The following is a 12750-nucleotide window of genomic DNA, read 5'->3' on the forward strand; positions in this document are numbered from 1 at the left end:
TGAAGTATAGAAAAATGTCAGTGACCATTGACATTTCAATGGCTTTGTTGCGCAGCTTAACTTGTCAATTTGAGGTTTGCACGATTTCCTTGCATCTTAATTATCTACCGTCTTGTGTACATCGAGTAACTATTTCCACGAATTTTTTTCCATACATTCTGGTGTGTCCTGCTCCTTTATCTGTTGCTAGATTGGATGACTTTAGGTTTCTGCTAGCTTCTCAGTTGATGTTCTACCGTAAACTTGCAATGCCTTATAACACTGCTTCTTTTTCAGGATGAAAGTAATGAGAATTTAATGGAATTTTATGACCTAGTCGCTTATTGCGCTCACAAGTTTCGAGCAGCAGGAGACATGTACTGTGCAAAAGTTTCAAATAAATTAAATGAGATGGCAGCTATTTTCGTAGAGGTAGTTTTACTCTCCTAGGCATGTAAACTTCCCTTAACTTATTCATGATTTATCCTGGTGTATGAGTTAAATTTACAAATTGACTGCTTGGCAGGCAATACCCCAACTTAATCTGGTTCTTAGACTGTATTCGACTGGGTTGTCCATCACGGTTTGCGATTCCAAGCTCGGAGAAAGTAAGGATAAAGATGCAACAAATGATTGGAAGATTCAAGCTTTGTTTGATGATGATGCCAGATGGCAAAGCTTAGCTTCTTTACTCGGCATGGTTGATAGTTACTCAGGTAAAGTGGGTAATCGGACTGGTTCATCATTGATTGGTGGAAATAAGAACTACAACAATAAAAGACATGATAGCTGTATAGACAGGAACGAGAAGACTTGTCGGCCAGAATACTTAGATGCCTTGAAATTCTTGTGCCAACCGCTTGCAGACTTGATATATTCAGTGAAAAGAAAAATTGTGTTGAAGAGAGAAATGCCCTGCGCTTCTGCTCATCTAACTACTATTCACGATGCCTTTCTCCAATTTTGTGATGGCTGTCTCTTCCTTCAAAGGTAAGGTGATCATTATCTGTCCCTTATGCTATATTCTGTAGCTTTTAGTCAGAGTCGTGCTGATCATCAGAAGATAGTTTTTGCTTATCACATAGTGAATATATTTGGGTGGATTTCAGAAGATAGTTCTTTTAAATTGTAGGTTTTATGCAACTGTAAAAGCATCTTTTTGTCACCAGTTTTTTCAATATATTGTTATCATGGTTATATGCAAAGCATTGGCAGGTGAGATGATGTCTAAATTTTCAGTGCACATAGAAAGTGGAAACTATATCAATTCTTTTGTGAAATCATCTTTTGTGGGTTGAATGCATCTCTCACATCTCTTGTGCCCACTTCTTAGATGCACGTCTGACAAGGGAGATAGAGAAACTGACAATAACAAAGTTTTGTTAAACGTGGCTATGGGTGCTTTCATTGTCTCATTGAGAACCCAGCTTAAAGTGGAGGTTTGGTATTAATGTGCAGTGCATACGAATCAATGGATTTTTTTTTTTGTTCAATTTCCTGAACATGCGATCAATCATAAATCTAACTTAGTAATCGAACATCTTTCTTTTCAGATCAGTGCCCATGTAGTTGAAGTTGTAATTGCCAGTCCATGNGGTATACTCTTTAGAACTGTGTACTTATCATCCTTCTTAACCTTTTTACCTTTAATAGGTCTGTTTGCTGTGATCTGTCTCATATTCCTTTCACAAAACTGGTGTCATGGTTAATGTTAGCATTTGTACTCAGCAGAGAGGTTCCAATATTATTTCAAAAGGTAAAAGCTTGGGTTGTTCAACAGTAACCTGTCCTTGCCTATTTTGCTTCAATCTTAAAATCATTGTTGTTTGGTATAAAACTGTTTTTTTTGTCCCTCATAGGTTTCAAGATTGCTTGCCTCTTTATATCTGCTTTCTTCATCGAGTGCTGAATTCTCATTCGAATATGATGGAAATGAGCTATCAGCAAGTCATTGGGTCTCATTTTTCCATCAAGCCTCGCTTGGTACCCATATCAGTTACCATTTCATTTCAAGTCTGAGCGGANTATACATATATTACATCTATTGCCTCAAAAGTTTGATTGTGAATTACTGCCAGTTTCATTGTTATAATCTCTTGAGTTGATGGTCAACCATTTTCTCTTACAGGCTCTTTCATATGCAAAAGAAGCCTATAGGATACGGACTCTTATATTTCACCAGANTTTCTAACTTGACGGGGAATGCTACTAGAAAGTCCGTTGGATACTTGATTGGTGAATGTACTTTACCTATAAAATTGGTAATCCTGATTTGTTTTTATTTTTATCTTCNTTTTTGGCCATGTGGAAGTTTTCTCTGGGACGTCAATTGCTGCTACCTAAGTCCTTGGAGTGTACTCCAATGTTATTTGGAAAGCACCCTTCAGGTTCTGTTTCTGTTCAAACTTTCTAGTCTAGCTGGGTCCCATCAGTTCTCTGTTTCTCAATTTGGTGTCAAATGTGCAGGTTGGAATTCTTAATGATCTANGGTTTACTGTCAGAAGCAATCTCTATATTGGTATATGTCTTAGTACCTTCACAATTAATAGCTCATAATGGCTTGTATATTTAGTGAACAAATTTCGTATTGTCTGAAAGCAGGATGAGGTACATCATGGGCCAAACAAAGAGGGTACTCCATCTTCTCACATGTTACCTATTGCGTATTGCTTGAGGGCTTTCTGTACCCAGGAAGCTGAGCCAAACTCGAAGGTGCAAATGCGTATTGCATAGCTTCTAATCATTGACAGTTTATCTTTCAGTTGGTGAATTGTGTTTCACTGTTTACTTTATCTTTCTTGAAACATTTTGCCTCGTCCCTTTTGCGCAGAAAGTTTTTCAAGATATTAGAACTTCACTAAATCTCTGGCTGAGGATTCTTAGCCTAGATGATAGTGGGGACAGTCTACCAACAGAGAACATAATTCCGTTACTGTATAATATGATTGATTTGATGTCAGTGAAGGTAACATTTTTCCTATTATCTAGCTGCACTATGTTTTTTGAGTGGCATACTTTATAGTGCGTTCTTCATATCTATCTGGCCATTGATACTTTTTTTCCATCTCCAGGGATGTACAGAGCTCCATCATCATATATACCAGCTGATTTTCAGATTGTTTAAGTGGAAGAATGTCAAATTGGAGGTCTGCCTTGCAATGCTGTGGGAATGTAGAAGGCTTAGTCATGCCTTATGCCTTTCCCCCATAAGTGATACCTTTATCCGTACCTTATCAGAGAATTGTGGTGACAAATCTACATGCATTAATTTCTGGATAGATTGCTTGAAAGATTCAAAAGCAAAGTTAATTGGGTTCCAGCAGAACTTCCATGATTTACATAATAATTACTTGCGTGCCTCCAATAAAGATGAAGGCCCCTTTCAATCAGACATCACAACTGATGATATTAAAGATGCAGCTTCAGAACTCATTTCAAGTGTAAGAAAGTTAACTCATGTGGAGTTTTGTCCTCTCAAAACAATATCTATGGGGATCATCCAAATTTTGCTAATGAATGTCATTGCAGGCTTCACTCTCTGGTACTTCATCTTTTGTAGCTGCATATCTCTATTATGATCTCTGTGAAAGGCTCATATCATTTGGAAAACTTTCTGAGGTAACGTAGTTATACATATATTACATCTATTGCCTCAAAAGTTTGATTGTGAATAACTGCCAGTTTCATTGTTATAATCTCTTGAGTTGATGGTCAACCATTTTCTCTTACAGGCTCTTTCATATGCAAAAGAAGCATATAGGATACGGACTCTTATATTTCACCAGAAATTTAAGTATTCAGCTGAGAAGCAGTTCGAAAAACACAACGACGCTGGAAAAATATCAAAGATACGGACTTTTGGCATAAAAAACTTCCAAGTCTACGGATGGGTAGCAACTGAGTTTTGGCCATGTGGAAATTTTCTCTGGGACGTCAATTGCTGCTACCTAAGTCCTTGGAGTGTACTCCAATGTTATTTGGAAAGCACCCTTCAGGTTCTGTTTCTGTTCAAACTTTCTAGTCTAGCTGGGTCCCATCAGTTCTCTGTTTCTCAATTTGGTGTCAAATGTGCAGGTTGGAATTCTTAATGATCTAATAGGGAATGGACTGGAGGCAGAAACCAGTCTATCATGGGGAAAAGCCATTTCATGCTCGCAAAGTCTATTCCCTTTTTCAGTTGCATTTTCTTCTGCCTTAGGTATGAAACTACTCCTTTATTCAATGGGTATAGTCTTTTCTTTTAGGTTTCCTTAATCATTTTGTTAATAAGCTGCTTGATTTGTTTTCTTTCTTCTTTAATTTCTCAAGGAAATCTTTACCACAAAAAGCAGTGTCTGGGTCTGGCAGAAAAGGAACTCCAAAATGCAAAGGAGATATTAATTGCTAATCAGCGAGATTTTTCGTGCGTCAAGTGCAAACTGAAGTTGGAAGTTACATTGGATAAACAACTTGGAGACATATCTCGGAAAAAAATTGATAGAGCTTCCCAGACAGATGGCTTCTTGCATGCTGAAAGCTTGTTTAGTACTGCCCTGGGAAAAGTCTGTTGCTCAGCATGGAAAAGCTGCATCAGATCACATGGGGAAGAAATTGCTGAGGAAATAGTGATTGATAGAAATGGAGGGGAAGTTTTAGGACATAAATTAAGTAAAACAAAACTCAATATAAAGGAGCCAACAGGAAACAGAGCCTCCAGAAGGGGTCGAAGAGCTATCCCAACTTGTTTGTCAAAGGACAAGGATTTGATATCTGAGCCAACGTCAAGGTTGACTCGATCTATGCGTCAGTCACTTAAAGAGCAATGCCAAAACCTTTCCAATGTGCCTGAAGTTATGTCAAATAACTCTAATTTCTGTGATAGATCTGATGGTACTAGGGGTGAAAGGGTGTTCTTGGACACAAAAAATGCAGTCCTTGGCTTTTGCATTTGCTACAAAGAAAAATGTCAGCAGTGCCTCTCCGAAGAGGCAACAGGATCTGGGTCTCTCAACAATTTAGTTAGTTTGAAATGGGAACTCTGCCATAGGAAGCTTGCGTCCTCAATACTTGTTAGCCTTGGTATGCTCTAATTCCTTATGCATCTGCTCACTCAAATAGTCAAATGTGCATGCATGCATATGAAGTTAGCCTTTTGACATTTTCCTGTTGAAACAACCTAATAGCTTAATAGTTAATAGTTTAGATGACAACTGAGATCCAGTAACCTTTTGATTCATCCATTGTCGATAAAAAAAGTAATGGGTATGAAAACCCTTGAGTGAGTTTCGAGGCCAAATGAGTTTGATCATATTCTCCCTTTCCATGCTTTTGTTTTATGTTCTGACCATTCTCATGTAGTTCATGAAAATTGTGTTGGCTATTCATTTGTTTATTCTCTTAAAACACACACACATGGTATATACACGTCTCACATATGAATCTTTGCTAGAAGATGAGTATCTCTGCTTACAGTTTTAGTTTTCCAATTCAGGAAAATGTTTGGCAGACTCTGGTAGAGTTCATCTAGCTCATGAGGCTTTACTGCATAGTATCTCTGTTTTATTTAAAAGCAACTGGTCCAGCCACAACCAGCCTTCTGTCAGTCAGCTGCTGGAGTTTATTAGGAAAGAAGTTGCAAGAGATGTATTCGCTGTTGATCGTGCAGTAATACTATACAACTTGTGCTGGTTGAATTTGCGGAATTACCACTGCAGGGAGAGTAGGTATGTGAGACATATATCGGTTGTATACCACTTGGCCATGTAAAACATCATATGCTAAATTGATTAAGTATGCTCTTTAGAACTGTGTACTTATCATCCTTCTAACCTCTTAATTTTTACCTTTAATAGGTCTATTTGCTGTGATCTGTCTCATATTCCTTTCACAAAACTGGTGTCATGGTTAATGTTAGCATTTGTACTCAGCAGAGAGGTTCCAATATTATTTCAAAAGGTAAAAGCTTGGGTTGTTCAACAGTAACCTGTCCTTGCCTATTTTGCTTCAATCTTAAAATCATTGTTGTTTGGTATAAAACTGTTTTTTTTGTCCCTCATAGGTTTCAAGATTGCTTGCCTCTTTATATCTGCTTTCTTCATCGAGTGCTGAATTCTCATTCGAATATGATGGAAATGAGCTATCAGCAAGTCATTGGGTCTCATTTTTCCATCAAGCCTCGCTTGGTACCCATATCAGTTACCATTTCATTTCAAGTCTGAGCGGAAAACACAAATCACGGTGCCTCTCAAATAAAGAGGTAACTGAAGTAGGTCGGATAAGTTTTTTCAGCTTCTCAATTTGTGGATTGACCTCGGTGTTATTGATGATATTTTGACGTAGTTATTGATTGCTTTTTTCAAAGTAGGTGTTTCATCTTCTATCTGACAGCTTTTATTTTCAGTGCACAGAGGCTACTTGCTCGAGCTGCATGGTTCCTGAGGATTTGGACTTACCCAGGTATAAGATAATTTAACTTAAGCAACCAGACATGCTTTATACTTTTCTGTTGGCTGACTCTGTATCTGCTTACTCGCCATTGTAGGCTTGCTCCTGAGCGTACTGAAGATCTTGTACAATTTGCTAGAGAATTTTTCATCAATCTTCCAAGCTCTACAATCATCTGCATTAGTTTGCTTGGAGGTGCTTTAAACCAACTGTTACAGGAGCTAATGCACATTCGTTCACCTGTTTGTGCCTGGGTGCTCATATCACGCCTAAACCCAGAAAGCCAACCGGTTGCCACACTTCTACCTGTAGATTCGATTTTAGAAGGTAATATGAACTCCATATTTGTTGATCAATGGTGTTTATATTTTGTACTCACGATCTCATTGATTCACTAGACATGTCAGATGACAGTGCAAATCTTAGCTCTACGAAAGCGACTCAAGTCGAGAGTTTAAAAGGGCCCTGGCTTTGTCCATGGGGTGCCACCGTGGTTGATGAGGTAGCTCCAGCATTTAAATCAATATTGGAGGAAAGCTACGCATCATCTTCTACTCCTAGAGAAGACACAACAGAGAGTAGATGTCTGTGGTGGAAAAAGAGAAAGAAACTTGATCATCGCCTGGGAATATTTCTAAGGTATGATGGCTCTCTTTTTATAACACGTGCACATATCTGTCTATTTTACAATTAAAGGACTTTGTTTTGATCCATCTTCTGAATCGAAAACTGGGTAAGGGTCTGCATGTGTGTAAACAACATCAGATAACCATTTTTTTGTTCTAGGAATCTAGAAGCTTCCTGGCTGGGTCCCTGGAGGTGTCTGCTTCTTGGAGAATGGTCGAACTACAAATTGCCTGACTCAGTGCAGAAAAAGCTGGTAAATAATCTCAAGTCCAAGTGCAAAATGGAAGTAAATGAGATGCTTTTGAAAGTTATTCTTGGTGGTGGTACGGAAAACTTAAAAGGAGAAGCATGTGTTGCTCAGCTTTCTTTAAGAAATGGTTGCTATGTGGGTAGAGGGGGATATCTTTACGAAGAAGATAGCTGTAAAACTCCTACTGCTGCATCTAATATATCTGAAAGTAGACATGAATTGGCCTTAAAACTGATCCATGACGCAGCAGCCAAACTAGGGCAACAAGACGAACATGAAAACAGAGAACCTATCATTCTTGTGTTAGATCCCGAGGTTCAGGTTCGTCAATTATATCCTTATCATTTTCCTGCACATGAATTAGAAAGTTTGACTAGTTGGTTTATCCATCGCGATTCTTGATGAAAAACATAGATCCTTTTCGTGAAGACTGCTGCTAATTCTTGCATGATATAAAATATTGGATTCGATGAATATGAAATTTTAAGCTATTGGTTTTCAGGTTGATCTGATGTTTAAGCTGTTAATGCAAATTTAACTAACCTTCTGATTTTGCTTAGATGCTTCCTTGGGAGAATATTCCAATACTAAGGAAACAAGAGGTGTACCGCATGCCTTCTGTAGGTTGCATATCTGCTGTGCTAAAGAAGCGCAGTCTCCAAGGAGAGCCAGCAAGACCTCATCTTGATTCCTTCCCCCTTATAGATCCGCTAGATTCATTTTACTTGTTGAATCCTGGTGGTGATCTCCCCGAAACACAAGACATGTTTGAGAGTTGGTTCAGAGATCAAAACTTTGAGGTAACATACAAAAGCATACTTATACCAAACCTTATTGTGATGCTTTGTTTTCAAACTTCCATGATTGTGTATACTTTCAGGGGAAAGCTGGATCAGAACCAAGTGCTACAGAGTTGACAGAAGCATTAGAAAATCATGATCTCTTTCTTTACTTTGGTCATGGAAGTGGTATGATTCTTCTAGCACTTTGGATTTATTAACCGTTTTTGGTGCAATCTTCGTTTACTTGAGATTGATTTCTAAAAGATCCTCTACCTTTCATGATACGGCAGGAGCACAGTATATACCGAAGCGTGAAATAGAGAAGCTAGATAACTGTTCTGCAACTTTCTTAATGGGATGCAGTAGTGGTTCACTATGGCTAAAAGGCAGTTACATTCCAGAAGGCATACCACTCTCATATCTCCTAGGTGGATCTCCAGCCATTGTGGCGACTTTATGGGACGTAACAGACCGAGACATTGATCGGTTTGGGAAAGCGTTGTTGGAAGCATGGTTGCAAGAGAGGTCAGATTCCTCATCAGAGGGTGGGTGTAGCCAGTGTGAGTCATTAGCTAATGAACTCGCAGCCATGAATCTAAAAGGAAACAACACCACCAAGAAGTCAAGGAAACCTTCTTCGCGGAACAAGCCAGCTCCATCAAATGTTGATGATGGGTCAGGGAAGAAGATTGAGTGCAACCACAAGCAGAGACGTAAAATCGGTTCATTTATAGCCGCAGCTCGAGATGCGTGCACCTTGCAACACTTGATTGGGGCTGCACCGGTCTGTTATGGTGTACCAACAGGTATCACAAGGAAAAAAGGAATCGATTCTCTTCTTCCTTCTTCATCGTGTTAGTTTGGTTAGAGAGCATTTCCTAATAAGTCCATTCTTAACTTGGAATCCTCATTGTCTGGTCATATAACGATTTTGAGGGATATATATTTAGGAGTTAGGACTTTTAAATCATAGGATCATATGACAACACAAGAGAAGAGAAGAAAAGAGACTCTAGAGATATATGTATTCATCCCTTCTTTTATATAACAAATTGTAAAAAGAAATCACATGGTGCACATCCTTCGAATTTTATGTTATAAAAGTGTTAGTAATTTACGATCAATATCTGCGTATTTCAGACATTACTTGTTCATGTTATATCATCATTTTGACATGAATATAATTTTTGTTTTCTATCTTTGCATAAAGGAAAGAGGGCATTCCAAACTGTTAACAGAACTGATTCCACTGTAAAAAAGTATTCTCAAACATATATAAACCGATTCTATTTTAATTGAATAATTTACATCTGTAAGACTAACATACTAACATATGACCAAAATAAATTACAAAAGAGAAACAAACCATCAAATTCAAAAAGCTCTGATTGCTGGTTACTCTTAAAACATTTATGTAAAGCCAATAAAATAAAAAAAAGCTGTAGTAAGATAAAGAAAGACATACGCAGAAGTGGTAAGGGGACAATGCTTCATGAGTTATATTACAGGATTCTCCATTTGCCATATTAGGAATTCTTTCAATCTTTGTAATGAAGAAGATATGTGCTTGAGGGTTGTTACTGGTACCTGAAGAGATATATCACACAATTATTACACATCCTATCCATCCTTTAAACTGTTTCACTTAATTTGACACAGTTTCAATTGTAAAAGATGTACCATTTACACTAACATCTGGTGGTTTCAAATAAATTTTGAGTGTTTTTGCGATTACAGTATTATGATTTTTTCTTGATTGGTATTGCAGTCGTCCCATATATTTACCCAAGAGTAAATCGTATTGGGTGCATGGTTACTGCTTTCACTCTTTTTAAGCTATATTTCTGTCACCATGCTATACATAATGTGGTGTGAATTTGGTTAAATGTTTTCATCATCGATATTGTATTCAGTAAAAACGCATATAAACAATATGCTTTTACCTTTTCCTTTTGTTAGGTCTTGTTACATTTTACTTTTTTTGGCATCTTACTTTTGAGGTAATTCTTCTTAAAGGTTTTGAAAGGGTATAGCTGTTTGGTACACAAGAGCATACTGCAGAAGAGGTCCTCGGTCATGTTCATGGACAAACATAACAAAGGACAAATAGAAGTGGGGAAACAAAAGAAAGATAAAATGGCATAAAGGTTTCTCTCTTTTTATATGTTGGGGAAAGCCATCAGAATGTACATGTGCTATTATAGAACTAACAGAGTATATATGATAATGAGTTCTGTTTCTATATTTTTCTCTACACTTTTATACGAAAGTTTTATATTCTGAGATGATATATCAGGACTTGCAAGTATTAAAGTCACCTATACCTCTGATCCAGTCTCTCCAGCCCAAATTTGACGTTGCAACTCCTTCGCCACTTGAAGATCCAGACTGCCATTAAAAACGAAAAAAGACTAAGAATCTTAAAAAGATTATGATGTAGAATTAAAGGGTGAAATAGTCTAAACAGATTGGCTTTTAAGTCCTCAGAGATCAGAAAGTATAAAGTAAGAGATATTTACTCATCATCATCACTGTCTTCACTGTTGATTCCGGGGATAACATTCTGAGAAAGACAAAAAAAAAGATCTAAATTAGTAAAAGCCATGTTCTATTATAGCAAAAAACAGAAGCAGGAGGAGTTCATACCTCAGTTTTAGTAATTGCGTGATGTTGATCCCATTTTCGGCTTGTGCAACTGTCACGGTTGAAGACATAGAAGTTACCAGTCATGAAGACAGAGTCGCCATTGATCTGAAAACCAAACCAAACCATTTGCAATCAGGAGACTTTGAAAATAGCAAAAATTCATCTTCTATTTACAAGGACAGCTTAATACATAATTCTCAAATACCTGACTTAATCTCTCCCAAACCAAGTCTTGCTCCATCAGATAGCCTTGATCAGAAACCAAAGTAAAGAGTTTTTCACCATGCTGCAAAATGAGAGAGCAAAAGAAAATATCGAAATTAGAATTAACCTTCTAAGATATTATGTATAAACTGTTGAAATCACTTTTGGGAAAACACTTCCTGATTATCGATTCAAAAGACTGGGAACAAATAAAAAACACTACAGCTTTACATCTAAGTAAGTAACCTTTATCATGGTAGAGAAGTGATCGTTGCGGTACAAGACACAAAGTTCATCTTCGTTAAGCTCATCTTCCAAGTTAAAGAGCCTGGAGGAAATGAAATATCAATAATTATTAAGATATAACCAGTCTTAGACAATGATAGAAAATCTTCGTAAGCAAACAACACAATCACGCACCCATCCCATGTTAACTGACTGGCATTATCTTTCAAGAATGTTTTGATCACTTCACCTGAAAATTCAACCATGGTGAAGTTTTCTTGATCAACTTAGGAAATGTATGGAGTTATCTTTATCCACAATAGATATAAAAATGCATGTGTATGAGCTTACCCTCTTTTTGCGTGAGCCCATTTACATCTGAGGATTTAGACACAGCCTCCTCTGCTTCATTTGAGTCTCTGTGAGTATCAAAACCAGGCGCTTCCTTTTCAGATAATGTCAAGGCTCTTAACAAGGCTTCTTCTTCTTCAATATCTCCCTTTCCCAATCTACCATGCTCTGCAGACGCAGTACCCGNAAATACCTGACTTAATCTCTCCCAAACCAAGTCTTGCTCCATCAGATAGCCTTGATCAGAAACCAAAGTAAAGAGTTTTTCATCATGCTGCAAAATGAGAGAGCAAAAGAAAATATCGAAATTAGAATTAACCTTCTAAGATATTATGTATGAACTGTTGAAATCACTTTGGGAAATCACTTCCTGATTATCGATTCAAAAGACCGGTAACAAAAAAAAAACACTAAATCTTAACATATAAGTAAATAACCTTTATCATGGTAGAGAAGTGATCGTTGCGGTACAAGACACAAAGTTCATCTTCGTTAAGCTCATCTTCCAAGTTAAAGAGCCTAAAGGAAATGGAAGATCAATAATTATTAAGATATAACCAGTCTTACCCAATGATAGAAAATCTTGGTAAGCAAACAACACAATCACGCACCCATCCCAAGTTAACTGACTGGCATTATCTTCCAAGAATTTTTTGATCACTTCACCTGAAAATTCAACCATGGTGAAGTTTTCTTGATCAACTTAGGAAATGTATGGAGTTATCTTTATCCACAATAGATATGAAAATGCATGTGTGTGATGAGCTTACCCTCATTTACATCTGAGGATTCAGACACAGCCTCCTCTGCTTCATTTGCGTCTCTGTTAGTATCAACACCAAGCGCTTCCTTTTCAGATAATGTCAAGGCTCTTAACAAGGCTTCTTCTTCTTCAATATCTCCCTTTCCCAATCTACCATGCTCTGCAGACGCAGTAACCGACACAGGAAAATCAACAGAGCATTCCTCACTACTTTTACAGCTTGGAGCCTTAACAGTTTGTGTATCCAAGGCAGTAAGCTCAGTCATCAAAGCATCATAAGTTCTGCCTCCAATTGCAGTAGCGATTTCCGAATCCTGGAGGTATAAGCAGAGGAAAAGCAATCATATATTGAAAACTATTCCAAAACTACAAATATTGAAAGATAATAAAAACAATCAATATGATGCACCTGAGGATCAACTATCCATCCATGATACAAAGGAATACCAAGTGTTGCAAATAAAGCAAGCTCAGGTGTAACCACAAAACCCTTAATGCTG

General features: G+C 37.5%; 2 protein-coding genes across 3 annotated transcripts in view; one reads left to right on the forward strand and one right to left on the reverse strand.

Moving 5' to 3' along the window:
- On the forward strand, positions 2474-9187 carry LOC104718008 (separase-like). Its single transcript, XM_010435659.2, has 18 exons — positions 2474-2497; positions 2581-2691; positions 2810-2944; positions 3051-3419; positions 3508-3597; positions 3711-3974; positions 4054-4177; positions 4288-5037; positions 5450-5681; positions 5811-5913; positions 6017-6214; positions 6359-6414; positions 6500-6729; positions 6801-7041; positions 7189-7600; positions 7840-8079; positions 8160-8247; positions 8352-9187. The coding sequence occupies exons 2-18, from the start codon at positions 2629-2631 to the stop codon at positions 8918-8920; spliced, it is 4164 nt and encodes a 1387-aa protein (XP_010433961.1). The 5' UTR covers positions 2474-2497; positions 2581-2628; the 3' UTR covers positions 8921-9187.
- The window catches only part of LOC104718009 (ubiquitin carboxyl-terminal hydrolase MINDY-1-like), a 4818-nt gene continuing 1379 nt past the window's right edge, over positions 9312-12750 (reverse strand). Inside the window, exons 4-14 of one of the 2 annotated variants that reach the window (XR_002033718.1) lie at positions 12660-12747; positions 12405-12564; positions 11488-11649; positions 11332-11386; positions 11158-11239; positions 10913-10993; positions 10708-10812; positions 10581-10624; positions 10386-10449; positions 10005-10116; positions 9580-9648 (exon numbers count right to left, since the gene is read on the reverse strand). Coding sequence is in view for 1 of the 2 variants with exons in the window: in XM_010435660.2 (XP_010433962.1) it covers positions 9559-9648; positions 10386-10449; positions 10581-10624; positions 10708-10812; positions 10913-10993; positions 11158-11239; positions 11332-11386; positions 11488-11649; positions 12405-12564; positions 12660-12747 (931 nt within the window). In the remaining variant the exon portion in view is untranslated. Of the gene's footprint in view, positions 9649-10004; positions 10117-10385; positions 10450-10580; positions 10625-10707; positions 10813-10912; positions 10994-11157; positions 11240-11331; positions 11387-11487; positions 11650-12404; positions 12565-12659; positions 12748-12750 lie in introns of both variants that reach the window. The other variant, XM_010435660.2, reaches the window with a different exon arrangement.

Source organism: Camelina sativa, chromosome 10, assembly GCF_000633955.1.
Source record: "Camelina sativa cultivar DH55 chromosome 10, Cs, whole genome shotgun sequence".
Taxonomy (NCBI): domain Eukaryota; kingdom Viridiplantae; phylum Streptophyta; class Magnoliopsida; order Brassicales; family Brassicaceae; genus Camelina; species Camelina sativa.

Coding starts and splice junctions, on each gene's coding strand:
- LOC104718008 (XM_010435659.2), top strand. CDS start 2,629: ATGTTACCTATTGCGTATTGCTTGAGGGCTTTCTGTACCCAGGAAGCT. Junction 3,975..4,053: donor ATTTGGAAAGCACCCTTCAG/GTTCTGTTTCTG, acceptor TCAAATGTGCAG/GTTGGAATTCTTAATGATCT. Junction 8,248..8,351: donor TTACTTTGGTCATGGAAGTG/GTATGATTCTTC, acceptor ATGATACGGCAG/GAGCACAGTATATACCGAAG.